Source organism: Hemiscyllium ocellatum, chromosome 6 (genome assembly GCF_020745735.1).
Source record: "Hemiscyllium ocellatum isolate sHemOce1 chromosome 6, sHemOce1.pat.X.cur, whole genome shotgun sequence".
Classification (NCBI taxonomy): domain Eukaryota; kingdom Metazoa; phylum Chordata; class Chondrichthyes; order Orectolobiformes; family Hemiscylliidae; genus Hemiscyllium; species Hemiscyllium ocellatum.
Window position 1 is genome coordinate 73,917,989 of NC_083406.1, and position 16,467 is coordinate 73,934,455.

The 16,467-nt window shown below is 40.6% G+C and overlaps 1 protein-coding gene across 1 annotated transcript in view; it reads left to right on the forward strand.

Moving 5' to 3' along the window:
- The window catches only part of LOC132816938 (coiled-coil domain-containing protein 138-like), a 123,303-nt gene that overhangs the window by 64,451 nt on the left and 42,385 nt on the right, over nt 1–16,467 (forward strand). Inside the window, exons 7-8 of the mRNA XM_060826963.1 lie at nt 4,831–4,950; nt 5,821–5,898. Coding sequence (XP_060682946.1) covers nt 4,831–4,950; nt 5,821–5,898 — 198 coding nt within the window. The remainder of the gene's footprint in view (nt 1–4,830; nt 4,951–5,820; nt 5,899–16,467) is intronic.

Below are 16,467 nucleotides of genomic sequence, written 5' to 3' on the forward strand. Positions count from 1 at the left end.
GAAGTGCTACTACAAACAACTAAGCAATTTTCCCATCACCAAAATTGCTGGCACTTCTTTCATTTTTGAAAATATCACCAGTAATCATCTGTGCAACCAATCAAACATTTACAAGCAAAACACATTACTGAGTCTTTTTTGTTCACTGCTATTATGCACAGCTGAATGACTTTCCTACCACCAAGATTACTGTGGCATAGTTTTGTGTCCTGAAAATTAGTAAATTAGTAAAGATCTAAAGCTAAAACTTATGGGAAACCAATATGAACCTCTGAGGAGAATTAAGCCACCATCACCTTTTGCTTCTAGTCACTGAATCAATTTTCTAACATATTCCCCTTAGTCCCAAAGACTTCCATCTTTTCAGTAAGCCTCATTTTTGGCATTTTTGTTCAGTGCTGTCTGAAGTTCATACACACATCTATTAAACTACTTACTGAACCTTCTCTGTAACTTCGTCAACGATGTCAGGAAAGTTAGACCTGATTTCCCTTTAATAATTCTAAAGAATTGTTTGCAGTTTATATGCCCATGCAATATTTTGGCATTGATTTTAATTTTGCCTTTTCACATAATCTTTCTTTGCATCCTGTATTGATTTTTTTTTTAAATTTCCTCCTGTACTTCCCTAATCTTCCTAGTTATTAACTAAATCCATCTTCTAGTTATTAGCCTTCTTTTTCTGTTTTAGGATTATAGAAAAGTTATAGCATGGAAAGAGATAATTCAAAGTTTGTGAGAAGATTTGTTGCTCGGGTGCTCGTTGTTGTGGTTCTGTTCGCCGAGCTGGGAATTTGTGTTGCAGGCGTTTCGTCCCCTGTCTAGGTGACATCCTCAGTGCTTGGGAGCCTCCTGTGAAGCGCTTCTGTGATGTTTCCTCCAGCATTTATAGTGATTTGTATCTGCCGCTTCCGGTTGTCAGTTCTAGCTATCCACTGCAGTGGCCGGTATATTGGGTCCAGGTCGAAGTGCTTATTGATTGAATCTGTGGATGAGTGCCATGCCTCCAAGAATTCCCTGGCTGTTCTCTGTTTGGCTTGTCTTATAATAGTCTTATAATTGCTCGACATGAGTTCGACTGGGACAACACTACTATTATGGAACAAGCCAAATACAGAACAGCCAGGGAATTCCTAGAGGCATGGCATTCATCCACAGATTCAATCAATAAGCACATCGACCTGTACCCAATATACTGGCCACTGCAGCGGACAGCTGGAACTGACAACCGGAAGCGTCAGATACAAATCACTGTAAATGCCGGAGGAAACATCACAGAAGCGCTTCACAGGAGACTTCCAAGCACTGATGATGTCACCTAGACAGGGGACGAAACATCTGCAACACAAATTCCCAGCTCGACGAACAGAACCACAACAGAGATAATTCAGCCCACTGTGTCTACACACGCTGAATAAGCTAGCCACCCACTTTAAATCCAACACCTCGTCTGTAGCCTTTCAGGTGCGATTCATGTTCTTTTTAAATGAGTAAAGGGTTTCCACCAATCTGGATAATGAATACCAGACCCTCGCTCACCCTTTGGGTGAAAATGTTTTTCCTTATGCCCCTGCTAATCCTTCTACAGTTTTCTTTAACTTTGTGTGTCCCGGTAGGTGATCTTTCTGATGGTGGAAACGAGTATTCCCTGTCCACTTTATCCAAGCTGCTCATCATATATTGTCCCTTTCTGTAAAGATGCTAAATCTAACTCTATTATGATTATCGTCTCCAAAATGGTCACCCACTGCTCCTTCATCCACTTGACTCGCTTTATTTCATAAGACTACATCTTAAATTGTGCCCTCTCATTGAGTTTGTCACATACTGGCTAAAAATCAGTTCCCATGAATGCAGTCCAAGAATTTTGTGCACACTGTCCCCAACTATTATTGCTGTATTATTTTTGCTCTCAGAAATTTGCCAACATATGTGCTCTTCTAACTCATTCACTCTTTAAGTTGTGTAGTATATAGTAGTGTGGTTGCCCTATTTTCATTTGAACTCAACTCATATAGCCTCATTTGATGTTTAGGATATTATCTTTCCTCTCAGCTGTTAATGATTCTTTAAACAATAATATTATGCCTGCACCTTTTTATCCCTTTCTCTACCCTGATTGAAAATTCTAGGGATGTTGAGTTGCCATTCTTGTCACTCTTTAATTCAAGTTTCCATTATAGCAGTAGTGTCATGCATTCTCTCTGGGTCATAGTCCTCCAGGGTGTATGGATGCTCCTAAACTATCTATCTTCCAAATGTTTTCCATTTCTCCCTTATTGGTTTGCCAGATAGTCAACTTTTATAATCTGCCAGTTCTTGGTGCACAATATCATAAATAAAGTCCTTCCCAATTTATCGTGTTCAATTATATTATTTAGTCTCTTTTCTTAAGTTTTTTTAACCAAATTACATTGTAGCCACAGTTAACTAAATGGTCTCTGACTTTAATACACTGCATGTGTCCTTTTCATTTTAAGAACCATTGTGTTCCTTGAGCCGGAGACATATGTATTGAAAATGTTTTCTGTACACAAGTCAGAGAAATTCTACTCTCTCTGTCGACTTAGCACTGTGTCTTTCCTAGCAAGAGTAATTATTGAGCAATTAATGTCTCCTAATAATACCAATCTTGTACTTTAGACCTTAGAAATTTGTTGACCAAAATGCCCATTTTTCTCCTTCTCAAGTTTGCACCTCACAATTTACTAATATTCTTTAAGATATTTCATGTTATCCTGTTTATATTTATCTGTACTCTGATCTTAATTCTTAATGGTCTGCTCCATTTGCAAAATTACTTTAAGCCCTAACTAACAGTTCTAGTTAACCTGTTATGCAGAGATATAAGAATAAGTGACAGGAAGCTTAATCAAAAAATGAAGACTGTGGTGAGATTCAATATTATTTAGGAAATTGGATTTTAAAGCTAAGGTAAATGTTTTTTGATTGTTAGTGCTGTGAAGATGTTTTCAAGGAAATTTGTTTGAAACAGTGAACTAAAGACAACCTTTACAAGAAAATATGCGACAAATTAAATGATTCAACATGCTACCTGCTAAAGTAATTTCTGCTTATTGTTAAGTTGTTATGATCAGAGAGGTCATAGACTACAAGCAGGTCGAGTTCAGAATAAAAGATCCATTCCAATAGAGGGTTAGATTTTAGTTTGTCAAAGTCTTCAGACCATTGGATCTGGAAAGAAATCTTGAACACTGGAACAGACTAAGAGGATCATATTTGGTGAATATATAAAATGTTACTGAAAGCAACGCTTCTGGTCTCATCAGTTGAATAAAAACTTAAAGATTCAAGACAGGAATATAGGGTTTCTTTCTGTTTAATTATAGCTTTGCTTTTATTTCTATTTTGTGCAATAAACTTCTGTTGTTTTGTTAAAGGTATATCGACATTCTTATGTGAATATGTTCAGTGACTGGCTACCATGGTAACTAAATAGGCAAAAATAAACCTTAAGGTACATTAAGCTAGATTTCCCTCTGGACTCTGACCTGTCCAGTGTACTATCTGCTAGGATCATAACTCCGTACTTTAGAGTGTTTAGATATCTGCAAAGTGCTTTGGATCATCATGAGGCATAAAAGCACTATATAAGTAAAAATTCATTCCAACAGTCACATTTTTTTCTTTCTGCTGTCGTCATTTACTTGATTCTAAGTAAAGGATGAAAATCCTGAATTTTCTTCAATTTTTTTGGGACCTGGAGAATTATCAGGATGAATAGGAACAACCAATTGGAAATCAGGAAGGGACCTGTAAATTTCAGATTGTATATTCTTTGTCAGTTTTATAAATGGAAGGTAAACATACACTTTCTGCATTCACATCCTTTCCCCCTCCCTTTTCACATCCATTCCCTTTGCTCCTGGTGGAGACGAGTTTGCTGTGGCATAATGCAGTCTGATGGAATTGTATTCATTTCTGTATTTGGTACTCTTTATCTACTATATTTGTATAATATAGACACATAGTTCTGTCAACTGGTGGAATTAATGTACGGTCCATTTGGGAAAGTTAATTTCTTCAAAGCAAAGTGACATCAGTCTTTCGCTAAAAGAACTACATTGTATTTCGTATGTTTCTGTTCGCATATGTGTCCTCCATTGTTTTTTCTGCTACTAATATTCTGCATGCCATCAGGTATTGGATCAGCAGTGCTGACTCTATAATGCTCCTCAGAAACAAACAAAAATTGCTGGAAAAGTTCAGCAGGTCTGAACTTAAACAGAGCACATAAGGAAATAGCATATGTGGAGAGAAATCAGAGTTAACGTTTCAGGTCTAGTGGCCCATTCCCGTTCTTTCAATTTCTATAATTCTTCTCCTCTGCCATTTTACTGAATGCCCTCATCCTGGAAGTGCAGAGGACTTGGGATGCTGAATTTAAGCCCTGTTGCATGATGTTTATCGCAGTGGAGTATAAATGGGTGTTTTTTCTTTTTACAGCCATATTGTGGTCTGACTTAAATATCAAGAACAAGCGACTGAACTTGAACAGAGCATATAAGGGAATAGTTTTGGGAAAGTCCAAATTATGGAAACATACAATTGTTGCTGTATACCTAAATTGAAAAGATTAGCATCATGCCATTTAGCATTACTGAAAATGTTCTTACTTGGAGAGTTAGCTAATGAATTCAATGGAAGGTTGTTTCCATTTTCCGAAGTGGTAAAATTGAAACATTGAATTGGTCAACTAAATTGAAATAGGTGGAAATTAGGTGAGTTCTGCAATATCGGCTAATTCACAATGTCAACTTTGCAACTTGTGGTGATCTGAAAATCCATCCCTTTTTTTGTTTTCCACAGCAACACGGTGCAGAAGTCAATCAACTCACAAATGCCTTAAAGGAGAAGATAAAAGAAAACAAGAGACTTAAATCCTCCTTTGACACATTAAAGGAATCAAATGACTCCTTGAAAAAACAGGCAAGAACAATTTTTCTATAGCTTATAGTGCCATAATTTGGTTGTGTCTCAACTAGTACAGCTGTGGAGAGTTACTTGCCCCAGGTCATTGAATAAAATAACTATTTCCTGAGCATGGAAAATCTTCAGTGTGCATTGAAATTGCAATCAAGTTAGAGAGATCTATCACAAGTCAGAACAGCATGTGAATAAAACTTTTTAATGTCCTTTAAACTTAATTGTTTTCCTTTGCCTTGCACTTTACGACAGTGCAATATCCTAAATTCAGAGGAAAAGCATGAACATCTGTTCGAAGCTATGTCCTGTTGGAAGTTAAAATGTAACAACATAGCTATAATTTACCTTTTTTCCTTGATAATATCTTGCGGAAAGAACAAATATAGTCGAATCGAGAAAAATCAGTAATATGTATTTCATTCATTATATGTTAAATCCTTCCCTGGTTAGTTGCTCCAACTGGACTAAATCATTGAAAAATGAATCTTCCAAACCATCAAATCCATCCGCTTATTTTAACTTGCACTACCTCACCCTCCACTTTTTACTCACCTTCCAATGCTGATGCTTTGTGTTTGAAATACATCTTGTGCAGTTGAATGTATTTGTTCCAGACAAACTTAGTTGTACTTCATGCATACTTCTAATTAAAATGAGAGACCAGATTCAAGAGCAATATACGCAGTGGAAATTCTCTCCTTACTCCACAACACCTGCCATTGATATGCATTTTGTGTGCATTTAGTTGTTTCAAAACTAAGCATTACAAAGGAATGTTATCCACTCCAAAACTGCATAACCTTCGCTTCCAAAGCATTGTTAATTGTTTTGCACATATCTGTTAATACAGTTGTTTCTGGTGATATTTTTCAGATTAATGATATAAAGCAGCAGAATAAGAAGTTGGAAACTCAGGCCAAAAAGGTGCAAAATCGTTTAGAAAATCTACAAGTGAGTTTAAGATGATTATTAGAAAATATTACAAAATCAATGGAGGATATAAAGTAATAAAGAAAACATTCTGTCCTCTTTTCCTTCCGCTTTTTATTCTCTTTCCTTTTCCTGTTCCCTTACCCCGAACTACAAAGTCCTATTCTTTGAATAGTTAAAAGGAACTGTTATCTGTCAAGTTATATGAAAATAGATATTAAAATTGTAACTGACTTAAAGAATTACATTTCATTGAGTGAGATCTCATCGGGTTTTGAGAGACGTGGGCTGTGATGAGATTTGTGGCAATATCTCGTGAGAAATTGATCAAAGTCTAACTTGGCATTGGGAGAAAGTCTGAGCTGGATGCAGAAGACCATCATGAGTTTTAGTCACTGGTAATGATGACAGCATTTGGTCTTAATTGTGTGTCATGTTTCCCAACTGGACAATATCACGATGCAGGTGTTCAGGTGGCATTGGGAACAGAGTAATGCGGATGTAGAGTGTGTTTAGATAGGATGTAGCAAAGGAAAGGTAAACTGTAATCATTTTATTTTTTCATTCGTGGGTTTGGAGTCTGGATAGTCAGTATTTATTGTCCATCCCTGCTTGCCCTTGAGAAAGTAGTAATGAAGTGCTTCTTGAACTGCTGCAGTCTACAAGCTGACATGGTTGTTAACCAGTGATGGGGGTGATAGAATTTGGTTGTGTGAGCAAGAGAGCATTAGTCGTGAGCAACATGGCTTTGTGGTTGCTTAGCCATAACTTAACCGGGGCTAAGGGGCAAAGCTAATTTGCCAACAGTTATCTGGGTGTATAGCAGGTGTGTGCGCAAAGGCTACTAATCTTTTAGTGGGTATTCACTGAGTGTCAATTTATTCAAGAATGGCACGTGGTAAAATGGCACTAGAATCAGACGTGAGGGATGCCATAGTGGTGGGGTATATAGTTAATGAGTCACATTTGGTAAGGTATGGCAAGAAATCACGCTGGATCATGCAGCAAGATCCCTCTAAAAAAGCTCAATGGAATTCACACCTTGTCAATAAAGTGTGAAGTTCACCACAAACATTGTCTCTATTATTGGTTATTACAACACTTTTTTTCAACATTGTTCTTGATTGTAACTTGCTCTCAGAATTCAGCAAAATGGAAGAAATTGCCTGATCTCTGAACACTAATGTGTATGGTTTCATATTTATATATAGTGCCCATCATATTTTTATTCAGAATTATAAAATGACACTGTTCCCCAATATAGCATTATGGATACAAAGGGGAAAATATTAAGTCTCATTAAAATGTACAGACTTTAATCTGTGAGATGAACAGAGGGCAGTGTTTTACAAATAAAATTCTTCTCTGCCTAGTTAGCTATTGATTAATCCATTACTTTTGCCCCTTTTCTGGACTAAGCCAGTCAGATCGCTTGTCCCAGCTACTACGGGTTGTTAGGGTCACACCAGACTGGAGCCAAGAATGTGGCAGGTGCAGGAGTTCCAGCATGTAGAACTGGCCCTTTGCTGGAGCTGAGTCTGGGCCAGAGGGATTCTACTCACCTGATCCTTGCATGTTGGGAAGCAGCTGCTGCTTCTAGCGACTGAACTTCCTGTTCATGACTGGGCTGCATAGCAACCTCCACAGGATGAGCAAATATTGTGAGAGATGGCTAGATGGATGGTGGTGGAGAGTGACGACACCATGGGAAGCCTCATTGATAATTGGTGTTTCCATTCCTACTAAGCCACAGTAATGCAAGTAAATATGGCAATCAATTCAGCTAAATAAGGGGGTCTGTCTTGGAATTGTTTCTGTTTGACATGTGCCTTGATACTGAAAAGGTTGGAAACTCAGTAGACAACTCAGTCTATCTTCCATAGTGAGGATTGACATTAAGTAATGTTTTAAAAGTTAACAATAAAAGATTCCCACAGAATTCGTCTTGAAGAATTTTTCAATGCAATTTTTAATGGCCCTCTGACTGTTAAAAATCTAGCCCTTTGTGACTACTCTTCAAAAGCACTTAATTGACTGTAAAGATTTTGGGATATTTGGAGAACATAAAAGGTGCTGTATAATCATCAACTCCAGTGTTCTGTTGGTTTTTTAATAATGACTTGACTCATTACAGCTTAGTAGGCCTGATGCTTCTGTACAGAAGGAGCCATTCACCTAGTGGCACTTCCCTGACTTTACCCCATAATGCTGCAATTATCTTTCTTTTCAGATAATAATCCAGTCCCCTTTACAAAGACTCACTTGACTGTTACTCCACCACATTATCAGGCAGTGTATTCTCCATCTTAACCTTAACTGAATGAAAACATTTTTCCTCCTGTTGCCATTGCCTCTCTCACTATATTTTTCTTAATTTACTCATGAAATGTAATTATCAGTGGATGGGCCACATTTTATTGCCTGTCCCTAGTTGTCCATAAGAAGGTAGTGGTAAACTGCCTTTTTGAAGCACTGTAATCCATGTGCTGTTGGTATATCTACAGTGTCATTCAGGAGGGAATTTTGACCCAAAGGCACTGAAGAAATGACAATACTTTTTCAAATTGGGAAGAGTACAGGGGAACTTGTAGGTGGTATGTTCCCAAAGTACTTGCTGCCTTTGTGTTTTGTGATGGAAGTGGTCATGGGTTTGAAAGTGCTGTCAAAGAAGCTTTGGTGAATTTCTCCAGTTCAGCTTGCAGACAGCACACGTTGCTCCTGCTGAGCGTGGAGTGACTAAATGTTGTGGATATGATGCAGTCAAGCAGGCTGCTTTGCCCTGGATGATGTCAAGCTCCTTGAGTATTAGGGGAGCTGTAGTCATCCAGATAAGTGGGGAGTATTCCATCACGCTCCTGACTTGTGCCTTCTCGATGGTGGACAGTCTTTGGTGAGTCAGGAGGTGAGTTCGCACTGCAGGATTCCTTGCCCCTGACTTGATCTTGTAGCCATTGTAGTTATGTGGCTAGTCAAGTTCAGTTTCTGGTCAATGGTTAATCTCAAGATGTTTTGGTAGAGGATTAGGAGATGATAACACCCTTAAATTTCAAGAGGTGGTGGTTAGATTATCTCGTATTGGAGATTGTCATTACCTAGCCTTTGTGTGGTGCAAATATAACTTGCCACTTTTCATCCCAAGCCTGGAAATTGTTCAGGACTTGGTGCATTTGGATAAGGACTGCTCCAACATCTGACGAATCAGGAATGTGCTGAATGTTGTGTAATCATCAGCTAACATCCCCACTTCTGATCTTACAATGGAGAAAAGATCATTGTTGAAACAGCTCAAAATTGTTTGGCCTCGGTCACTACCCTAAGGAACTCCTGCAGAGATGTCTTGTATCTGAGATGACTGCACTCCAGTAACCACAATCTTTGCGTCAGGTATGACTGCAACCAGTGGAGAGTGTTCTTCATGATATACATTGATTACATTTTTGCGAGGACTCCTTGATACCATACTCGATCAGATGAGGTCTTGATGTCAGTTACCTTAAATCTGTGCCCTCAATTGCTCCATGCATCCACCAATGGGAAGAGATTCATTCTATCTACTCTGCTCGGACCTCAGGATTTCTGGCCCAATTTCCTCTTCTCGAGATCAGTCCCAATTTCTCCAATCTTTCAACCACACTGAAGTTCTCACCCAGTAACCACTCTTACGAATATTTTCTGTACCCTCGCCAATGCTGACACAAATTTTTCCGAAAGTATAATGCCCAGAATTAGACATTTGGACTTAATTTATTTTAGTTAACTGGGACTTGTGTTAAGTTTTATGGAAGGATTCTTGCTTTGATACTCATCAAGATTTCTTGCCATATCTGAACAAATGCATCTCATTAACTATCTACTCTGCCCTTGTGAAGTTTGTCACATCTGATTCTACCACATAACAATCCCTGAACAAACATCACTCACTGGATATTTGCTGAACAACTGGCATCCTGTGCACCTACCCCAGTTTTAAAAGCCTGTTGTGCACCTGGACACGCATACTTAGACACGGCAGACGGAGAGAAAGTGGTTGCCTGCTTTCCAGACAGGGACTTGGAGGTCCTGCTGGACAGTTAGTGCAGACATGGGATGTCCTCTTCCCACAGGAACAGCAGTGGAGACCATAATACCAGATTATTGTTGCCTAGGCTGAAATTGTCACCTGGGTTCTTGCAGTCTCAGTCATCCGGAGGAATGACAAGCAATATAGGAAGAATCTCAATGAGCTTCCTCATACTGCCTCCAAACGCGTCACTATCTTCTCTCTGATACGCTCATTCTACCGTACCTACCACCCACCAAGGCCCAAGCTCTACCACTCTCACGATGTAACATCTACAAAATTTTCATTCAGTCGCTGTAACCCATCCCAACCCCTGACATGACTAACCCGGCATACCTTCTACAGTGCCTACTCACTTGCTTGGGGCAATCGCCTAACTGTACCAAAAACATCAGCTGTGTCACCTACTTTCATCTCCATCTGCCTAAGTCAATCTCAATCTAGGAAGAAAACAGCGCACGGGAGAGCAGAAATAAGACAGTTGATGGGCTGCCACACATTTGACTCCTCAGGCCTTATGAGGAGAGGATTCTGATTGTGACCGCCCTGAGCTGACTAACTGCATCCAAATCCTTGGGCTGGTATTGGAGACTGCCTTTGGCTTACTGTGCTGGGATATCATGAGTGCCATCTGTCTGTCTTGACTGAGGGATGCAGTCCAGTCCATGAGCTGGGTGTATATGTCCCTGAATACACAGTGTCCTTTAGATTAGATTACTTACAGTGTGGAAACAGGCCCTTCGGCCCAACAAGTCCACACCGCCCTGCTGAAGCGCAACCCACCCATACCCCTACATTTACCCCTTACCTAACACTACGGGCAATTTAGCATGGCCAATTTACCTGACCTGCACATCTTTGGACTGTGGGAGGAAACCGGAGCACCCAGAGGAAACCCACGCAGACACGGGGAGAACGTGCAAACTCCACACAGTCAGTGAAGCTCCTTACAGCAGCTTTGCAATGATAGTTGCCAATGCAGTCTGAGGTGGAGCATTGAAGTTCAAAACATATGGTAAGCGGATCAGAGATGTGGTATGAGGACTTCTGAAGCTTGGCACATGCTAGACACCAACGTCTCTAGACTTAGAGTGTGTATGGCCTGTCCATAGAGTATGCCTTTAAAGAACAGTATTCTCCACAGTGTGGAAACAGGCCATTCAGCCCAACAAGTCCACATCAGTACCATCCCACCTAGATCAATCCTCCAACTCTGTCCCTGCATTTGTCATGGCTAATACGTCTAACCCACACACCCCTGAACATTAAGGGTAATTTAGCATGGCCAATCCACGTAACTTGGACTATGGGAGGAAACTGGAGCAACTGGCAGAAACCCACACAGGTACAGGGAACATGCAAACTCCACCTAGACAGTCACCCAAGGCTGGAATTGAACCCGGGTCCCTGGCACTGTGAGGCAGCTGTGCTAACTACTGAGCCACCATGCCACCCTGACATTTTGGTGTCTGGTGTCCAACATGAAAGCTCATTACAGCCAGCAGCAAGCTGAAGTCATCACCTGCCTGCTTTGACTTCCATGTTGAGAATTCTTCACACTGACTTGTTTGGTAAGATGGGTAGCTAGATATTAATAAGTTGAGCTGCAGTGTTATTAACAAGCAATAATTCCCCTTAATTGGCATTTTGCCACTGCCTAGCAAAAATCTTACCACACTACTCGGCAAAACCAGAAAAATGCTTTTAGACGCTCCCAGTATTGAAACATTTGTGCCAAACTTCTCATCCAATTCTGCCACAAATCCCACGTAGTCCGTGTTGCTCTGGCTCCTGTAAGATTCCACTCAGTATGCCAGTTAAACCGAAGCAGTATTGTAAGTTTAAGATAACTTATTTGCTTTAGTAGTGTATGCCTCTGATGATAAATGGTGCATGGATAATTAAAATATTATTATGATTAATATAAACATTTTTTATTTGTGAAAAACTACCTGCCATCACTATTCTTTGTTTACTATCATTCAGCCAATTTCCTACTCTACATCCATGTTCCTACTCTCTTAGCCTGTCCTGCCACTTTTAATGATTTATTTACATGCCCATTCCAAATCCATTTTAGAATTGTGCTCTTCATTTTATGTTGCGTCCCTGTGTTCATCCAACCAAAGTGATTCACTTCTCAATTCTCTGCACTAAATTTCATATGCTACTTGTCTGTTCATCATATCGTCCTGTCATAGAGTCATAGAGATATACAGCATGGAAACAGACCCTTTGGTCCAACCTGTCCATGCCGACCAGATATCCCAACCCAATCTAGTCCCACCTGCCAGCACCTGGCCCATATCCCTTCAAACCCTTCCTATTCATATACCCATCCAAATGTCTCTTAAATGTTGCAATTATACCAGTCCCTTAGGTCTCTTTTATGTCTTTCCCCTCTCACCCTAAACCAATGCCATCTAGTTCTGGACTCCCTGACCCCAGGGAAAAGACTTTGTCTATTTATCTTATCCATGCCCCTCATAATTTTGTAAACCTCTATAAGGTCACCCCTCAGCCTCCAACCCTCCAGGGAAAACAGCCCCAGCCTGTTCAGCCTCTCCCTATAGCTCAAATCCTCCAACTCTGGCAACATCCTTGTAAATCTTTTCTGAACCATTTCAAGTTTCACAACATCTTTCCGATAGGAAGGAGATCAGAATTGCACGCAATATTCCAACAGTGGCCTAACCAATGTCCTGTCCAGCTGCAACATGACCTCCCAACACCTGTACTCAGTACTCTGTCCAATAAAGGAAAGCATACCAAACGCCTTCTTCACTATCCTATCTACCTGCAACTCCACTTTCAAGGAGCTATGAACCTGCACTCCAAGGTCTCTTTGTTCAGCAACACTCCCTAGGTCCTTACCATTAAGTGCACAAGTCCTGCTCAGATTTGCTTTCCCAAAATGCAGCACCTCGCATTTATCTGAATTAAACTCCATCTGCCACTTCTCAGCCTATTGGCCCATCTGGTCAAGATCCTGTTGTAATCTGAGGTAATCCTCTTCGCTGTCCACGACACCTCAAATTTTGGTGTCATCTGCAAACTTACTAACTGTACCATTTATCCTCACATCCAAATCATTTATGTAAATGACAAAAAGTAGAGGGCCCAGCACCGATTCTTGTGGCACTTCACTGGTCACAGGCCTCCAGTCTGAAAAACAACCCTCCACCTCCACCCTCTGTCTTCCACCTTTGAGCCAGTTCTGTATCCAAATGGCTAGTTCTCCCTGTATTCCATGAGATCTAACCTTGCTAATCAGTCTCCCATGAGGAACCCTGTTGAACGCCTTACTGAAGTCCATATAGATCAGATCTCCTTTTGGCATTCTAACGTATTTTTTTTAAAGTTCAGTGTTTCCAAGTTTTGTATCATCCAAACACTTTGAAATTGTGCCTCCTACACCATGGTCTAGGTTATTAGTATGTTTCAAGAAAAGCAGGAGTCAGCACCAATCCTCGATAACCTATTATAAACCTTTCTCTATTGTAAAAACTACCCTACACTGCTATTCTTTGTTTACTGTTATTCAGCCAATTTTGTATTCATGTTGCAACTATCCTTTCCATACCATAAATTCTGATTTTCTCACAAGTCAGTTGTGTAGCAATTTTATCAAATGGCTTTTGAAAATGTACAGGACATAAACACCCTTTTTTTTGAACTGGGTATAACATTTGGAATTCTTCAATCTTCTGAAATCATCTCTTCCTGAATATCAGCAAGGAATTCATCCATGCTGATCACAGGCACTTCTGATGCAAACATCCATTGTAGATGGAACTACTGCACCCTCAGTCAGACAGAAGTTATATGGTATTTTGAGTCATAGCTAGAACTGGAATTGCGTGTAGTCACCAGATGCTAACTCCTGGACCAGATTACCACAGATAGCAGGGCTTTTATTTTATTTCTTTTGTTCTGTTTGTTTGTGAGATATGGATGTGACTAGATATCATTTATTAAGAATCTCTACTTACTTCAGTTAAGAGTCATTGCTGTGGGGTTGGGTTCACATGTAGGCCAGTCCAGGTAAAAATGGCAGACGTCCTTTCCTCAAGGACATGAGTGAAGCAGATGGGCGTTGACAACAATTGAAAGTGATTACGTGGTCACTATTACACTAGCTTTCCATTCCACATTTAAATTGAATTCAAATTTTAATATCTGCCATGTTGAACCCATGTCTGTAGAACATTAGCCTGGAGTTCTGCATTACTAATTCATTGTTGACATTACCACCACCTCCCCAGCTCATCATGTGGAAGGGAGGTGAGATCTGGCAGTTGTGAGGGTCTTGATGGAGACACTGGAGTGAGGGGTGGAATGTGGATTCCTACCTTGAGAAGATGATTATGCAATATAGAAAGGATGCTGTCGGGGGAGGCATGCACAAGGCCTAATAAGAGTGAATTGCTAGTTTGAACTCTTTCTTCCAGCTTCAAAATTGAGACAGTGTAGGAAGCAGCACACATGGCCAATATAAAATTGCAGACAGGTTGGATGAGAATGCCTGAGAGAGGAAGACCATAAGGGAATTTTACAACCACCCCTTGTCCCCTCCCCAGCCATCTGCAAACTTGTTGGGAAATAGTAAACTTCTTCTCTTGTTAACATGCTGTTCTTTTAATTTGAATGATATGGCTTGCTTTATCAAGGGACACAGAAGACAGTGTTTTACAGTACGTTAGCTACTGGGAAGGTGTAACTGATCTCGATTATCTTGCTGTTCCTTCACTATCACTATCACAAAATTGAGGAATTTCCTTACTGACAGCAGGGCCCATGACAGGGAGATACATGAGGAGAAAGTGAGGACTGCAGATGCTGTAGAGTCAGAGTCAAAACGTGTGGTGCTGGAAAAGCACAGCAGGTCAGGCAGCATCCAAGGAACAGGAGAGTTGACATTTTGGGCATAAGACCTTCATCAGGAAATTGAGGGGAAGGGGGCTGCGAGGTTAATAGGCGGGTGGGGTGGGGGGAGGTAGGTAGGAAGGCAATAGGTAAATCTAGGTGGGAGATAATTGTGAAAGGTTGGTGGGAAGAAAGATCAACAGGTAGTACAGGTCAAGAGGGCGGTGTCGAGTTGGAAGGACGGATCTGAGATGAGGTGGGGGGAGGGGAGATTTGAAAACTAGTGAAGTCAATGTTGATGCCATGTGGTTGAAGGGTCCCAAGGCAGAAGATGAGGTATTCTTCCTCCAGTTGTCCAGTGGCTTGCATTTGGTAGTGGAGGATGCCCAGGACTTGCATGTTCTTGGTGGAGTGGTCAGCCATACGCCGGATGGAGTTATTTGGTGCATATGTGCCAGAGATGTTCCATGAGTTGGCATCTTGTCTTCCCGATGTAGAGAAGACCGCATCGATAGCAATGGACACAGTAGATGAGGTGGGTGAATGTGCAGGAAAATCTCTGCTGGATGTGAAAATATCCTTTGGGGCCTTGATACATGAGGGTCAATACGAGGGCTCGAGAGGGCCGAGTGTGTCCTGATCAGGGACAAGTCACAATGCTCCAAGGACAGGGGCCTGTGCCTAAGCAGTAGCAGGTCATGTGATTTTGCCCCTGCCCCTGGCCTACATCTGAAAAAGAGCTGTTCAAGAAGGGCAAGCTACTCAACACCTCAAAGGCAATTAGGGATGGGCAATAATTGCTATCCTCACCAGCAACACCCACATCCTATGAACAAATAATCATAAAAAGGAAATACAGATGTAGATTAGGCATTTTTTTAATATTCATATTGCACAGTGTATGTATGTATAATTTTCTTTGAGTCCCAGAGTGAAATGGTTAGTGAAACTGAGAGATGAAAATGTTTTGGAGCATCAGAGGGTGATTAAGACAGCTCCCCCCGGCCCCCGACTATTTAAAGGAAGCATGTGCAAGTAAGATAAAGCAGGTGGCTAGCTCACCACTTCATTTGGATTTCCTGTGCTCACTGTACCTACCGCTTTGTGTTTCAACCTGTCCCTCTCTTCTCCTCTCCAACACTCTCAACCCTTCTGACTATTTTCAATCACTGTCTGTCCAAAGTGCTCAAACATATCCCAATTTCCAGGATGTGCTGTGGACCCAACAGTGGTCAGTCTGCCACTGTTCTCCATTAGGACTACAGGCAATTCTCAAGGACAGGATTTCCTGTTTCTAGCAGTGGGGTGTTGGTGTGGGAGAGAGTCCTATCCTCTAGCCATTATCATTCTGGGGCAGCCAGGTTTAAAACCAGCAAGGTGTTGACTGACATTTTGACTGGGGACACAGAAAATGCAAACATTAGTGCATTAAATTCTTTGTTCATTTATATTCTGAATCCAAGTAATTTTTTTGATAAAGTTCTTTCCACATCTGTAGAAAAGTTAACTGCATTATGTTAAATGTACTTAAGGCATTTTTAAAATGAAATTAAAGGGTCTAGAATTATTCCCAAACTCCCAACAAACCATTTTGTGACAACTGCTGTGCATTACTGAAGCAGATTTAATGTACAAAGGAGTTGGCCCAAAATTGATGATTGGAA